Consider the following 15,222-nt stretch of genomic DNA (forward strand, 5'->3'; position numbering starts at 1 on the left):
CTCAATCTCACTCTCGGTGGCGACCTCAATCTCACTCGCCGATCTCAACCTCAACCTCGACGATGACGATCTCACTCTCGCCGACCTCAATCTCACTCTCGGCGCCGAACTCAATCTCACTCTCGGTGGCGACCTCAATCTCACTCTCTCGCTCGCTGATCTCAATCTCGGAGACCTCAAACTCATTCGCCGACCTCAATCTCAAGCTCGCCGACCTCAATCTCAAGCTCGCCGACCTCGCTCAATTTCTTTGATCCTTGGTTACCAACTATGTGCAGCAACTCCGTCCTCAACCATTGCAGATCCATTATCAAGCACTACACTGTAAAAACGTGCTCAAGGCGCATAACATCTAGATGAGATCCACGCTCAACACTCCACGCGCCTGGCGCCACGCTCCGCAAAGACATGCTCAAGACACATAACATTCATACAAGCTTCGCGCTCCAGAACAACACACTCAACGCATACAACATCAGAACGAGCTCCGAGCTCAACAAAAAATATCGCTTTAACCATCACCGCACAAAGTTAGATCTTCTTGAAGCAGTCTGGAACGCCTAACGCCGAGCAGGCATATATTAAGACTCAAAGTATGCCCGCCGACCGCAGAAATACCTCGCTCGCCGGACTAAGGGGGGGACTATTGTTGGATATGGGCTTTGCCCCATATGCCAACTCGGCCCAACAAAGACTCACCAGAGATAGAAGGAAATGGGCCAACCTCGGAGGACAATCTCGGGATTTCACACAGAAAACCCTAGAATGCCCTAACTCTACATTCGCTAATAAATAGCTCGAGACATCTATTGGAAAAAGGATCCTGACCCGCGGACAATACCCACAGAGCAATACTTTGCATCGAAAACTGCTATTATCTTTCGTATAACTCGTCTTGTTTTCAGTTCGTCATTTTAAGCTTACTAGTTCGTCTGTGGACTAACAAGCTCTAATACGACTTGTTTAAGTGACGATCTCACGTTTTCCCCGATTAATAAAGAACTTGCTCGCTCTTTCCCACTAAATCTTATTTGTTTAAACTGTGTAATCCCCGGTACAAACATTGTCTCATTTTACTCAATGAAAACTCCGGAACGGCGAAGGTGACGAGTGGTCGATCAGCTTGCCAAGACGAAGAAGAGGACTGACGCTGCCTTGTCCTATGAATGAGACGAGCATCACATGAATTGGATTTGAAGGTGAAGAAGATTCCATATCCATCTTTCAACTATGTGTATGTGATAACAATTGTTTAAGAAGACGTGAATGCTGTTTTTACAGAGTTTGACATACCAAGTAGATTTATATAAGTGTCAACAAAATGTATTCAAACAGCTTATTCACTCCACGAACTCACTCACTCTCTCTACCACACATCTTACTTACCACTCTCGTCTCTCTTCTATCATTAAAAATTCGTAAACCGAAATTAGTTATTATCATATCCCCAACTAAAAATAGTCCCGACACAAGTGTGGTGTGACAGTTTTGAATTGAAATATAGCCAATAAAATAATTCCCATATAATTTAAATGACTTGTGAAAGTTGAAATTGAATGAGCCAACCACTTTCCTACTATACATACATATGCAGTTTATATCAGTTCTGCTAATAAAGGAGACGCAAATTCATTAACTTATTATCAACTGTGGTAAAAAGAACGTGAAACCAAAAATATAGAATGCGCATCTGTGATCAGATTTAGATTTCAAATCTGTTACTCGTTAGAGCAAAAGGGATATAAATGGATTTCAGGTAAAACAAGTAAAAATTATATAAACCCACTTAAGTACAATCTGTTTCTCTTTAGAATAATTGCTTATAACACTCTTGAGTTGTGGAAGATAGGTTTTTGTTTGACGCAACTTAGTGGGGGTTATTGGTTTGAAATTTGAATAGAGTTTTAAATATTTTAAATGTTATGTAGAATCTGTTGTTATTAGATCAAAATTTTGTTAAACTCTGTTAAAATTTAGTGTTATTAGTTTGTGATTTGTAAAAAGTCATTTAAAATCTTAACAAATTTGGGTTATTGGATTCAGACTTTTATAAAGTCATTATTAAAAGTTTTGTGTTATTCAATTAAAACAAAAAAATCTAGGATTGTTAATGAGTTCAATTATTATGTTATTGGTTCATGATTTTAGACACTTTCTTTACAAAATAAAGTCATGGAAAATGTCACAAAAATGTCATGAAGCACTTTACAAGGTTTAGAAAAATAATCAACAAAACTCTCTAGCAATCTTTAACAATCTTTCACTTTTTTATTTTTAATGATTTTGTTAAAATCTTCAAAAATCTTTATAAATTAGAATCCAATAACACCCAACTTTTTTTTTGTCAACTAACACCCAGCTTATCCGAATGATTTAATTCTTTAGTTATACCCGTTTAATTATCTTGAATATAATAAAATTTCAACTTTTAAGAGTTTAAAATATTATAAATATTTTTTTTTACAGAAAAATAAAAACTATCACTAACGGTTTATATATATAGATGAGTTTAGATGGACAATAATAATAAAAATTAAAATAACTGTGTGTTACATCACATATTAAATCATCATTTTGTCAACAATACTAATATTAAATTATTGAACATCGTCAAATAATATTTTACGACGTTAAAGTTTCTTTAATTTCTTAAAACAAATAAAATATATTTTAAAAAATAATTAGTTGTAAGAGTTATTTTACTTGATAAAAATTATAATATTATAAGAATAGTTTTTATAACGGGTTAAATAAAAAAAATACCAAAGTTTAATTTTTTTACAACTTTCTAATAAAATATATATTTTTAAATCAAATTAAATAACACTTAAATATTTGAAATAAAATACTAATAAAACATAATATATTACTAAACTCATGCAATGAGTGAGTCATATTTTTGTCAATTGTAACATCTTCCCTTTTTTTTTTGGCAAACCAGACTCGGCTATTCATTCATTCAAAGATAGATGTTACAGATTTTAGAGGTAGGTGTAGCCAACACCAGGCGTGAATCAAAGAAACTACAAACATAGGTTAAAGCAGATAAAAGAGATAGAGATATCGGCAACAAAACCAATAGAAACTGTAGACATGGGCTAAAAGGCACCAAACCACAAGCCGATCCAGAGGGTGTTGAAACCACATTCACGGTCATAGGAGGAACATGATGAATTATCCTTAACAATAGACATTGGGACGTTAAGAAGGGTTCCATAGCCAAGAATCTCGACCAGTGGCGGAGCCAGAGTCGAGTCTTAAGGGGGTCAAAAGAATTTTTTTTAATTGATTAAAAATAGAAAATTTTAGAGGTTAGATTGATTTTTTGTTAGTTTAATGTGGTGAAAACCCAAAGTTTTTGGAGGATCAAAATGAAAAATTTTGTTTTAATAAGATCAAAATTCAAAATTTACAGGGGTCAGAATGTAAATTTTAAATTTAGTGGGTCAAAATCTAAAATTTAGAGGGGTCATTATGTTATTTCTAACTAAAAACACATAAAAAATAAAAATAAATAATGGGGTCAGCTGCCCCCTCCCTCCTTACTGCCTCCGCCTCTGATCTCGACGGATGGTCATCGACAAAGAAGAGGGTGGTTGTGGGTTTCATGTCGGGTAGAGTTTGCTTAAGAGGTTGTCGGTAACCACGTTTTCTTGGAATTGAGGTCATAATGCCGAGGCTCTTCAAACTTTGGACAAAGGTGATACACTCCTTGGCGTTGATGATATACAGTGAAAATATTGTCTCCAATTTAGTTAGTGGATTAGATATGACAAAACATGCAACTCAAAGTTATATGTTTTTAAATTAGAGTTAAAAGTATTGTACAATCATTTGTCTTCTCCAAATTTTAATATGCATTGATTTATTTACCACACAAAAAAAACTAAATTAGAGATTGCGTAATTATTGATTAACATTTTTTCAATTAATTTTGGAGGTTATACACAAAATGTGGTAAAAAATAAATAAACAAAACAAACCTTAAAGCCCATGCAATAGTAATAGAAAGATAAAGATGCAGATCCGAAGAAGCACACTAGAAGTCTAGAAGGCTGTGTATTGTAATTTTTTTTCTTTTTTCTTTTTGATAATTCAGGGTGATCCAAAAGCTTTTTATGCTCAAGACCCTAGAGTCCTTGAAAACCGGTTTGAATTTCTCCAACCCCCCTGAGTTCGAGTAACATTGTTTTGTTTTGTGTGTTGTGACTTGTGTCATCATTCTTAAAGAGTTTTCAATGTAAAAACGATCCTATTATAATCTAATTACCATAGTTGTTTATCCATTTATTGTGCGTGTTGGATTGGACTGTGGCTGTTAACAAAATGGCTCCTCAAAATTTGGTATTTTTCCTGGATAGAAGACAAAGAAACAAACGACGGGTATGTTCGTTTCATTGACGTAGACAGCTGCGGCTGCGGCAGCAGTAAACACAACATTTTTAATCACTGCATCTAATCAATGTTTAAAATGTGAAGATGTGTTTGCTGCAGAGTCACGTCGCAGATACCTGCGACAACCAAACGAACAATAATAGCTGCGGCTACCGCAACCGCAGATACTTGCGGCGATGAAACGAACATGCCCGATGTCATATTCTTCTGCCGCAGCAAAGTGTCCGCACGATACTAGCTGTGGGTACATGAGAATTTAAATGGATGAAACAACATTTTTTTTTTTTTTTTTGGTTTCTGCAGTACCTCGAAGCAAATTGATATGTCTGTTTTGTGACAATCAAAATGCCATTCATATTTTTCCTAGTCTCGTTTTCAACAAAGAAATAAAAAATATTGAAAGTAAGTTTCATGCTAGCCGTGATCCTAATCAAGAAGGTCTCACTTCCATCGTTCATAATCTGACTTGGTATCAACTTTGTAATATTTAAACAATAATCCAATTTAAGGGTAAGTATTAGGATTGTGGTATGCGATATGTGTAATTAAAGAGATTTAGACTACATTTGATTTTCATGTATATCTCTATCGTTTGTGCTAATTAAATACGAGCTTTCTCATTAGACAGGGATCATTTCTCATATTCGTTAAAGTTTGACATTATTTATAACATTTCACTTCAAAGAAAGTAAACACTATTCAAATAGTATATATGAGAAACTAATTCGTCTAATAAGTCTCATTATTATTATTGAAATTTAAAAAACTCAAATAATTTGGGAGAATTAGTTTAGCAAAAGAAGGAAACAAAAAAGAGAGAATATTAGACAGGGAGGCCAAACTAACATGCAAATGCTTACAACTTTCCCTGAATATCGAACATTTCATTTCATTGCGGCGAGTCTGAACATCAATATTAACCATCAATTAATATCATAAATAATAATATATATATAAAACACTCGATAGTAACATAGAGTGTGCATCTTAAGCCACTACAACCTCTTTTTTCCCGCAAAACCACCACTCCTTTTCAGTTTTTCACATGTTTATGTCTCATCCTTTCTAAAAACAATATTTCACTACTTTGTATCATATTCCTACGTATATATCGTTTCGTATACTTTTTTTTTGTCACATATTAAGTGTGTGTGTGAGTTTACTGTTCCGTATCAATAATTTAACCGGTACTGTACTGTACTAACGTATATAAGCGTATCAAAAGATAATACGTTACGTTTGGCATCGATTAAAGAGAAAAAACCAACAGAGAACAAATTACAATAACTTAATTTACCGATCCATGTCTTTCATTGCATGAGAGATCTACGCTGGCTTCCACTATATATATTTTAAGAAAATTATATATCTTAATAAGATTGATTTAACCTCTGTAGCTCTAGCTAACAATATACAACAAAGAGAAAATACATTCTCGTCCGTCCTCTTTTTCGTCCGAATTGCCTCCTACCTCTTTTTCGTCTGAACTTTCCCCATATACATTCGCTCCGTTACCAAAGATTAAGCCAATGATAATAGTTAAGAATTTAGAGTTAAGGTTAAAGAGATCAAAGTTAACTGATCATCTTTAGAATCACTAAATAAAGGTATAAAGAGACTATCTAAATTGGGCTACACACCTAAAAATTGCCCCTTTTCATTTTTTTTGCCCCGTATTTGTTTTTCAAAACATTTCAGATTTTAGGACTTTGATCTCTTCAAGTCGGGATCAGAGTAGGCTGAATTAGTCTTTTCCCCATCACCGATGTTTGGAAAACTCGCTACATTATAGAATGGGCAAGTAGCTTTGAGTACTGGTTAGCAGTATTATTAACTTAATACTAGTAAAAACTTTAGTCTAATAGACCCCAATTTTTTTCTATACAAAGCTTGATCTTCTTGGACATACATTTACTACACAATTTTATTGCAGTTATAATTTCTACCGAAAGCTTTTAGAAAGGCTTTGGCATGTTTTGTTATCGTCATGCAAAATTCTACGGTGAAGAAGATAGTTTAATTTTGTATATTTTCAATATATAAACATGGGCATCAAATACTCTGCTTAAACCCACATATAGATTCACATCGAATAACTTAGAACAATATGTCATTCAAATAAAATAATGTACTAATTAACAAAAATGTTCCAAAGTTTAATGGTACGAGAATAAAATATTTATGCATACAATAAATATATAAGTCCTAGATTACAATAATAATCATATATGGGGTCTTGCATGCTCCACGAACAGTAAAGGGTACGGTCGTTTTCCATCAATAACTTAGGAACATCGGAGTCAATCATTTAAAGTCCACTTTGTCTTTAAATAGCCGCAGATTCAATCTCAAAACTCTTAAATGATCATTATTTTAAACCTTTCATAATACATCTATATTACTCACTACTCACGATCAAAGACTTTTAAACCTAAGTAAACAAAAACATGTATTATATTTTTATATATATTTCTAGTCTGGATATGGCAAAGACCCGTCGTGTAATTTACCTTTTCCTTAGTATTCTAATTTTCTGCGTACTCATCAACGAGGCGCAGGGTAGTCGTTTGATGTGTCATCATCCAGAAGATTATTCATGCCATCACCATCACCATCATCATCATCGTCATCACAAGGACACTCTCAATGAATCAGATAATCTTCAACGAAGCATCAAGACGAGGAGGAGCAATGATATTTATGGTGTTGATGCTTTCCGGCCTACTGAACCAGGTCACAGCCCCGGTGTTGGCCACTCTATCAAGACCTGACAATTTCGAATTTATTTAATCTTGATCATTTCTATTTCTCCTTTTCTCTTGCCTACGTTGTTCCATTAACCAAAGGTTGTCGAGACCTAATGAGGTTATAGTCATGCTGTTTTCTCATACTGTAAATACTAAATAGTAGATTGTGCCATTGTGGTTATGTCTCTCAATAATTGTTGTCCTTTCATAGTTTATATTTCCACTGTTAACTTGCGCTTGCAAAATTTACATGATGTTTTTATTACCAAAAATAAATAAGAAATTATATATATTCAATAGTACTCTTAGGCTTAACTACGCGCTTAATTATATATAGAGATCTACATTACTTTATGTCGCATCTTCCATATTTTTTCTTGACGTGTACAACTAGAGTTAGAATTATGCACTTAGTTAGACTAATAATGGCCAGTACGTTGATTTCAATTAGTTAACTGAGTTACAAAGCTAAAAGTAGATATTTGCATACATATCTTGTATAAGAAAATATCTTGCATACATCATTACCTCGGATTATGATAAATGGTAAATGATTAGGTATTACATGTATACCGGCAATAATGAAGAATCAACATCCAGAAAAAGTTAAAAAATGTTAATAAAAAAAATCTAAAGTTACACACAACTCAAAATGATTTGATTGTGTGCAAATATAATCTTTGATAGGATCCACAAAAGTAAGGGCGTGTATAAAAAGCATATAAATTAAATATCTAACTCGAGTAAAAAATATATCTAATAATTTCTTAAAGTTTATGAGAAGATTATAAAAAGAAACACAGAGAAAAGTCTTATAAATGTAGGTACCGTTCAAAGGTGTAGTAGGTTAGGTAGGATTTATTGGGCTCTATTTTCGTATAAAAGATCAAAATAAATCAAATTTAAGAAAGAAGCATGAAAATCAATTTCAAAATGGAACCGATTTGGCATCATTATTTAAAAGAAAATAGTAATATTTTCACTTAATTCTTTAATAACTTCAAGGGATTAGTAAATAGACTATCTAGAGCTAGTGTAGTTAGGCACATCAGTTTTCGTCCTCATATCCGGAAGCATGTTTGAGGTACATTTAGTGATCTTTCTTTTTGGTAAAGTTTTTGTTTTTTGGTTTTGAAAGATTGGTTCGACAAGGGAGATGTAATTTTTGGGTTGTCCGTACTCATCTTTTATAAATAAGATTAGCAATGTATTACTGTAATTCTTAAGGTTTGTTTTCTCTTGTTCTTAGTTTAAGATTGTGTTATTTTCATTTTGGTTTAATATTTTTTTACTTTGTGTTTCTAATGTCTATTATTGCCCTTACATAAGGTATATTTGGGAAAATCACGTTTATCTTCGATTGTGTTGACAAAACTTTTTTACGTCCATCGGTTTAGGTTTCCTTGCTTTTGTGTATGATTTTTTTTTTCTTTTTTTTTTGATCAAAAGAGGTGTTACCATTCCATTAAATAGAGAGTAACATACAAGGTAATGATGATTTAAAGTACATCAAAGGATAAGATAAACCAAAGCATAGATCAATAAAAGTACAAGGATAGATAGGAGCATTCGATATTAAGAGCTTGAGAGCTATAAACCACATGCTAGGAAACAGCATGGAACCTGTGAGGTCAAGGCAAATCGATGCAGACTCCATGAACAAGTCAAAGGAGTAGAAAGTCATTGTCTTGAATCTTCGAAGACTTGGCAGAGATGAGAATGGCACAACTATGATGCCAAAGGGTCGAGCTGAGGCTCTGATAACCGGTTGCTACAGATGTAGTTTCTGGTCCAAGGTTGATAAAACAAGTTTTGAAGAGGTTGTGGTAACCAATCCTCCTTGGAGAGAGGGTCATAATACCACTAGGCTTCAAGATTATATGCAGGGACTTCAGAAAGTGGTTAAAATGCGATTGAAAGATCTGTGAAATTCGGTGAGGTATGGGTATGGAGTTGGTAAAGCCTTGGTAACCCCCACTCCATAGAGGTGGGATCATAATGCCAAGCTTCACCAAGCAATCTCCATAAACGGGATCATCCATAGGGTAACCGATTAACATGGTTTACAAAAGGCTCCTATGCCATTCTAGCAACACTGGTGGTTTAAGGTTCAAAAGCAGTCTTGAGACTAAAGAAACCAATAAACTAAACAAGGATTGCTTAGGGTGGGTAAGAGTAGAGTTCAGACCAAACCCGGATACACACTGGTCTCGACACAAAGGATTCACAACCATTCTAGAAAGATCAAGTATTCTGCTAACGAGGTTAACTCGACTTGACCAAGCAGAAAACATCGATACTAACAGGTTTGATCGTGATATAACATTATCAGAAAGGGGTCGGATTAGGTACCAGTTCAGGGGAGTGTCATAGTTTAACCAAAGTAAACTATCTACCAGGCGAACGAGATATGAATGGAGAGCAAACCTGGGCCAGAGAGGTAACAAGCGGGGAAACAGAGAGCGCCGGAGATTTGAAATCGATGTCAAGATCTTCTCTGGCTTCGACATCCAAACAGAGCTCCCGTCCAGCTGCATCCAAGTAAAACACTTGGAGAGTGGATGGAGATCCGAGGAGCGGTGAGTTGTTGCAGTGGGATGCGGGATGAGCCAGATCAAGGAAAATAAATCAAGGTTACCGGGGCGGTCAAGGGTTTGCGGGAGCGGTTGAAAGGTCAGAGAAACAAAGTAACCGAGGGAAGTAGCCGGAGGTGGAGGAAGGAAGGGAAGGAGCTGAAGCTTACGCATCGTCGGAGTTGAGATCTGAACTCTCAGGTAGACTCCGGTGAAAACAAAAGGGACCTTAACAGAGTTTTGCGAATAGAGGAGAAGACGGATCTTACGGAACCAGAGCACAGCGATGCCGATCGGTCTCGACGCCGCCCGGAAGAATTTCATCAGTGGTTTTGCCAGAGAGAATATCGATTTGGGCGAACTGTCAGTCCTTTTCTTAGTTGCTTTGTGTATGAATACCACAACAATTTTCAATAACATAAAAAAAATATATACTTTCAATAACAAAACTTTAAACGACAAAAATAAAAAGTATGTAATAACACTTTTTATGAAGTAGAAGAAGTAGTGTTTTTAGCCAACGTACTATTTAATATACATAGTGATACTTACATCAACTAAATATTGTTTAGTTGCCTGCGAATATTATTTCTAATGTTTCTTAAGCAATATATATATATATATATATTGATCGATAGAGAATATTTATTGTAGCTTTTGGGCCAATATGATGTTTAATTATTACTGTTTTCTAAAAAGATTTTGATAAATGTCAGCAAAAAAAGTTACCTCAGCGAAATGATAGTGGAATATAGACTTTTTGGTGCCGTGATGGATTGATAAACGATATCTAATATTTTTAAGAAATTGTACCTAATAATAAAATCGGGTACCTATCTATATCCATAAGATAAATCATCATACGGTACAAATAATGCAATTATTGCCACTTTTTGAGTTACTTTAGTTTCTTTACAAGTTATCAACAAATTTCTTATTTTTATATTGCCCCAAAAAAAAAACTTCTTATTTTTATTTAATGGAAATTCTAAGAGTTAAGTCTCAAACAATTGGTATTGACTAGTCACAATAAATATCTCATTACAAGATTAAACAAAATTTAAGTGAGTACAAAAAAAAAGGTTTACAAAGTTTAAATCGGCAGGTATAGTAATCTAAACGGAAGAGTAATTTCTACTTACTTTGTTAGGCTTCAATGCATACAGGATGTAGTAAGTAAATTGTCATACTGATATATTTCCGACTTCGATGCCCAACATCCAATGCTGCATGACGTTCAGTTGTGTTGTGTTTGTTACATTACAACAATAAAACAGTTAGCGATGGAAAGAAACAAAAATTGAGCTCACAGCAGAAAAAAAAAGAAATTGGGAACCAACCGATGAAGATTATGAGCAAGAGATTTAAAAATTGGGTCGGTCCAATAATAATATGAATATGAACACACACTAATTCACGTTTTTAAATGGTAAGAATACCAGTTTTTAATATTCATCAGATATTAGTTTTAGTTTTCAAATTCTATTTACCACAAAAAAAAAAAAAAATCTAACTTTGTCAACATTAGATCTCTATTAGTAATTGTGACAACCCGTCCAGCAGACCCCATTAACCCCTGCTAGCTGCTCAAATGGATCGTTTATGGACCCTGCTAGCCCCCGTTAGTTGTCCTAACGGACCCTAAACTGGTCATGCAGGGCATCGATCCTAATCCATCACTGTGGATATCCCAATCCACCAGTAGGTTATTGGTGTGCCAAGCGTTCCTCGAACTTTGTTTTTTACCTTTTAACAATTTTTCCACAGGACAAGCTGTCACAAGAATACCGATTAATTCTAGTGAGAAAAATACCGATTAAATCTCAATTTCGAATTAAGGTGTTATAAACTTACAATCTTGCTATATAATAATATAAATATAATAGTCGGTCAATAACATATGTTATCACATGTTTCTATATAAGCTAGGTCATTTTTATTCCTAATTTCCGGGAATGTTTTTGATGAGTAAAGTTTATGGAATAAGACTAGTAACATTACGTTTTTGGTCAAATTTGTTGACTCTAAGGCCAAATCGACTCTACTATAATGACTTAAAAGGACAAATAACGATAATATCAAAATCCTTTTTTTTTTTTTTTTTTCCTTCTTTTTTTGTAGTTGATTCCTACTCCACATAGGTGTAGACTAATAATGGTGGTTGGCTAACTAATTCATGCTATAAACTTTCTTGTTTTAGGGACAAGTTCATTTATAATTGAGACATTATAAAAAGAAGAAAAAAATGAATGGATTTACATGTAGTTTCCGTGTTAGTTAGCAACTCATTAAGACACTAATAGCTAAAAACGCGTTCAAATCCTATCTCAAATTCAATCAGAACAATTTTGAATCAAATTAATCTGTTTCTTAAGTCAACCAAAATCATCATTATAATATAACCACTAATTTGTTTACGGTAGCGGAATGTAAGATACCTTAGATCAGAAGACTTTTACATAATACCTGAATGAAAGATCTTGTTTCAAGATCGTTAGCATTATATAACTCATGCATAAACCTGTTTTCTTCATTGTTAATATCTCTACTTAACATTATGAACACTGAATGATGTAAAAGCTACACGTAGAGGGACTTATATTTTTATAAACAAGAAAAGTGTGGTAAAAGTGTTTCAAGATCTCATTATCACCTGGGAATGTTACCCAGTAATGTATTTGTCGAAGGTGAGCTCTGTGCACTTAACCAAGGATCTTGAACTGACACAGGTGAGCTACCGTTAATCTCTTCGACGGAAGCTAGGGATTCGGGTTGTTTCTGAGGGATAATGACTCTTCTACTTCCTGTTGATGGTTTTTTAGTCGATCTTTCGCTTCCCTGATCAGATGACCGGAGAGAACCGTTCGGTGAATCCAAACTCATATTTGGGATCCAACCGCTAAGTCGTATCTGTTCAAGCTCGTCTGCTACTTCAGTCATAGTCGGCCTCATGTCGCTGTGGAAAGCCAAGCATCGAAATGTGAGCTCAGCCACGGTGTGTATCGATGAGAGAGTCCATGCGTCGAGCTCCAGGTCAAGAATCGGGTCTATAATCTCATCGATACAACCTGATCCGATTTTGTCAACAGCGAGAGCTGCTAGGTTGATTTCAGTATGTGGACGAGTGAAATCAACAACTTTCAATCCTGTTATAATCTCGGCAAGGACTACACCAAAGCTGTAGACGTCGCTCTTATCAGAAAGATGGAAGCATTGATGATACTGCGGGTCAAGATAACCAGGAGTCCCTTGAGGAGCCGTTGATATGTGGGAAGTTTCAGTCATTCCCAGTCTAGAGAGTCCGAAATCCGCAACTTTGGAGTTGAAATCATAATCAAGAAGGATATTGGTAGATTTGATGTCACGGTGATAAATCGGTGGATTCATTTCAGAGTGGAGATAAGCGATAGCTTTAGCTGTTTGAGTGGCAACAGTGAGGCGCAGGGTCCATGGAAGACCAGTCCCTCTATCTCTTTGTAAATGTTCCGATAGAGTTCCATTTGGCATGTACTCATAAACGAGAACCGGATCGCCTTGCTCTATACAGCATCCTAAGAGACGGACAAGATTCGGATGACTCACCGAGGAAAGAAGCTTGATCTCATTCATGACTTGGTCAAGACTTTCTGAATCTCTGTGTCTGAGTCTTTTGATAGCAACCCATTCATCATTTTGGAGCTTTCCTCTATAGACCGTACCATATGCACCTATTCCTAGCTTCTGCTTTTCAGAGAACCCATCTGTGGCTTTCTCGATTTCCTTGTAAGGGAAAAAAGCAACACTTGAGTTACCTGCAGCTTCAGACAAAAGACGCTTGGCGCTCAAATGGCTTCTCAAGGGAGTAGACCGTCTCCGCTTACAAAAGAACAAAAGTGCCAAGCCAGCTAGCAAAGATGCTCCACCAATAGTTCCTAAATATAGCAAATGAATAATAAACCTAGTCAAACTTCCGTAAAGTACTACAAAACGTAAAAATGTCACAAACACTTAAAAGCAACAGTTACCTCCTACAATAGTAAAAAGATTCGATCTACAATGTCTCCAGACGAGCTTTGAACCGCGGCAGTCCGGTAGTACTGCAAAGAGTATAGAAGAAACCAGTTAGCAAAAAAAAAAAATAAAGCTTTGTGTTCTTACTAGTTAGCCTCCGATACAAAATGAGACTATAGATTAAACTAACCTCTCTGGCAAAGATTGTTATATCCATCTCCGTGGTAACCCTCGAGACACGAGCACCGGTATCCATCCTTTCCATCAGGAGTGTCAACGTGAGTACAATTGGCGTTTTCAGCGCAAGGATTGGTTTTGCAGTGTCCGTTAAGCCACCAACCTAACCTAACTCGCTCAAACTCAAGCGCTATACCCGCATTCAAACCTACAGACTCGAAAGCTATGGAAGAGAACAACAAAGTACAAGTACTGTTCCTCAGTTCATTCATACCGAAAAACTTTTTTTTCGAACTCGAGTTACTATCTAAAGAAAAACAGCTAATGTTTCCAGTGGAATCACAGCTTTCCAGTTTCAGCACATCCTCCAAAAACTTCTGCTTGATGGAGCATCCGTCGGTTGTCTTGTTGCAATCCTCCATCAAGAAACTGTTATACACCGTCGGTGCGAAATGCTCGCTGAATAGCGGATTCATATCTTCGATCTTCCGAGTACAATTGTGTGGGAGGCTGACGAATATACTGTCCTCCGTCACGTTCTGAACGGAGAAGCCTCCGATCTCCGCGTTCCCCGCCGCAGAGCAATTGAATTTGATGCCACAACCAGGAGTAAACCCAAAAGGATAAGGCAGACTCCATTTACCGCATCTCCCGTGACAAGGTTCGGTGAAATTAGCAGCGGAGGTTCCTCCGATTACGATTACGATCACCAAAATCAAATCCAATCTATAAGAAATCATCATCGTTGATTGAATAATCGGATCTCAACCTGCAAAAACATTAAAACGACCCCATGGGATTCAATTCAATTCTGTAGTGAAGCTAAAACCCTAAGACCTCGAAAAAACCAGTTGGAATTAGTTGAAAGCTATTAAAAGCTCTCAAAGCTCTCCCCAACTGTACACACAATAAAATAAATACACACAGAGAGAGAGAGAGAGAGAGAGAGAGAGAGAGAAACTGATTCCTCATTAATGGCCGATGTTATAGACTCTCTAATTAGGGTTTTAGATCATCATCGACGAAGTTTAAACTTTCAAAAAAAAAAAAAAAAAAAAAANGAGTCAAAATACCTTCTTGTTCTATGAGGTTTCTTCTATTCATCTTCTTCGATTCGATTATTCTAAAATACAAAAGAAGGGCTTCGAAATTATATCAGTTTCTCTCCGACGATGAAGTTATGATCGGAATATATTTTCCGGTGGTTTCGTTCACCTAATCGCCGAAATGATAACAATCACACGGGAGAGTAATTAAAGACGGAAGAAGAAGATACGTGCGCCTGGTGGATGTCTATTTTTTTAAAAGACGAAAAAGTCCTTGGGAAAATGCGTGGGAAG

At 35.6% G+C, this 15,222-nt stretch overlaps 1 protein-coding gene and 1 pseudogene across 1 annotated transcript; both read right to left on the reverse strand.

Annotated features, from left to right (window-relative positions):
- Positions 1-1,221, reverse strand: part of LOC109125499 — a 6,223-nt pseudogene extending 5,002 nt beyond the window's left edge.
- LOC104702874 (wall-associated receptor kinase-like 14) lies at positions 12,176-15,222 on the reverse strand. Its single transcript, XM_010418794.1, has 4 exons — positions 14,956-15,222; positions 13,896-14,651; positions 13,720-13,791; positions 12,176-13,626 (listed from the first exon to the last, which is right to left on the reverse strand). The coding sequence occupies exons 2-4, from the start codon at positions 14,623-14,625 to the stop codon at positions 12,365-12,367; spliced, it is 2,064 nt and encodes a 687-aa protein (XP_010417096.1). The 5' UTR covers positions 14,626-14,651; positions 14,956-15,222; the 3' UTR covers positions 12,176-12,364.

The sequence above is a fragment of the Camelina sativa genome, chromosome 7, assembly GCF_000633955.1.
Source record: "Camelina sativa cultivar DH55 chromosome 7, Cs, whole genome shotgun sequence".
NCBI lineage: Eukaryota > Viridiplantae > Streptophyta > Magnoliopsida > Brassicales > Brassicaceae > Camelina > Camelina sativa.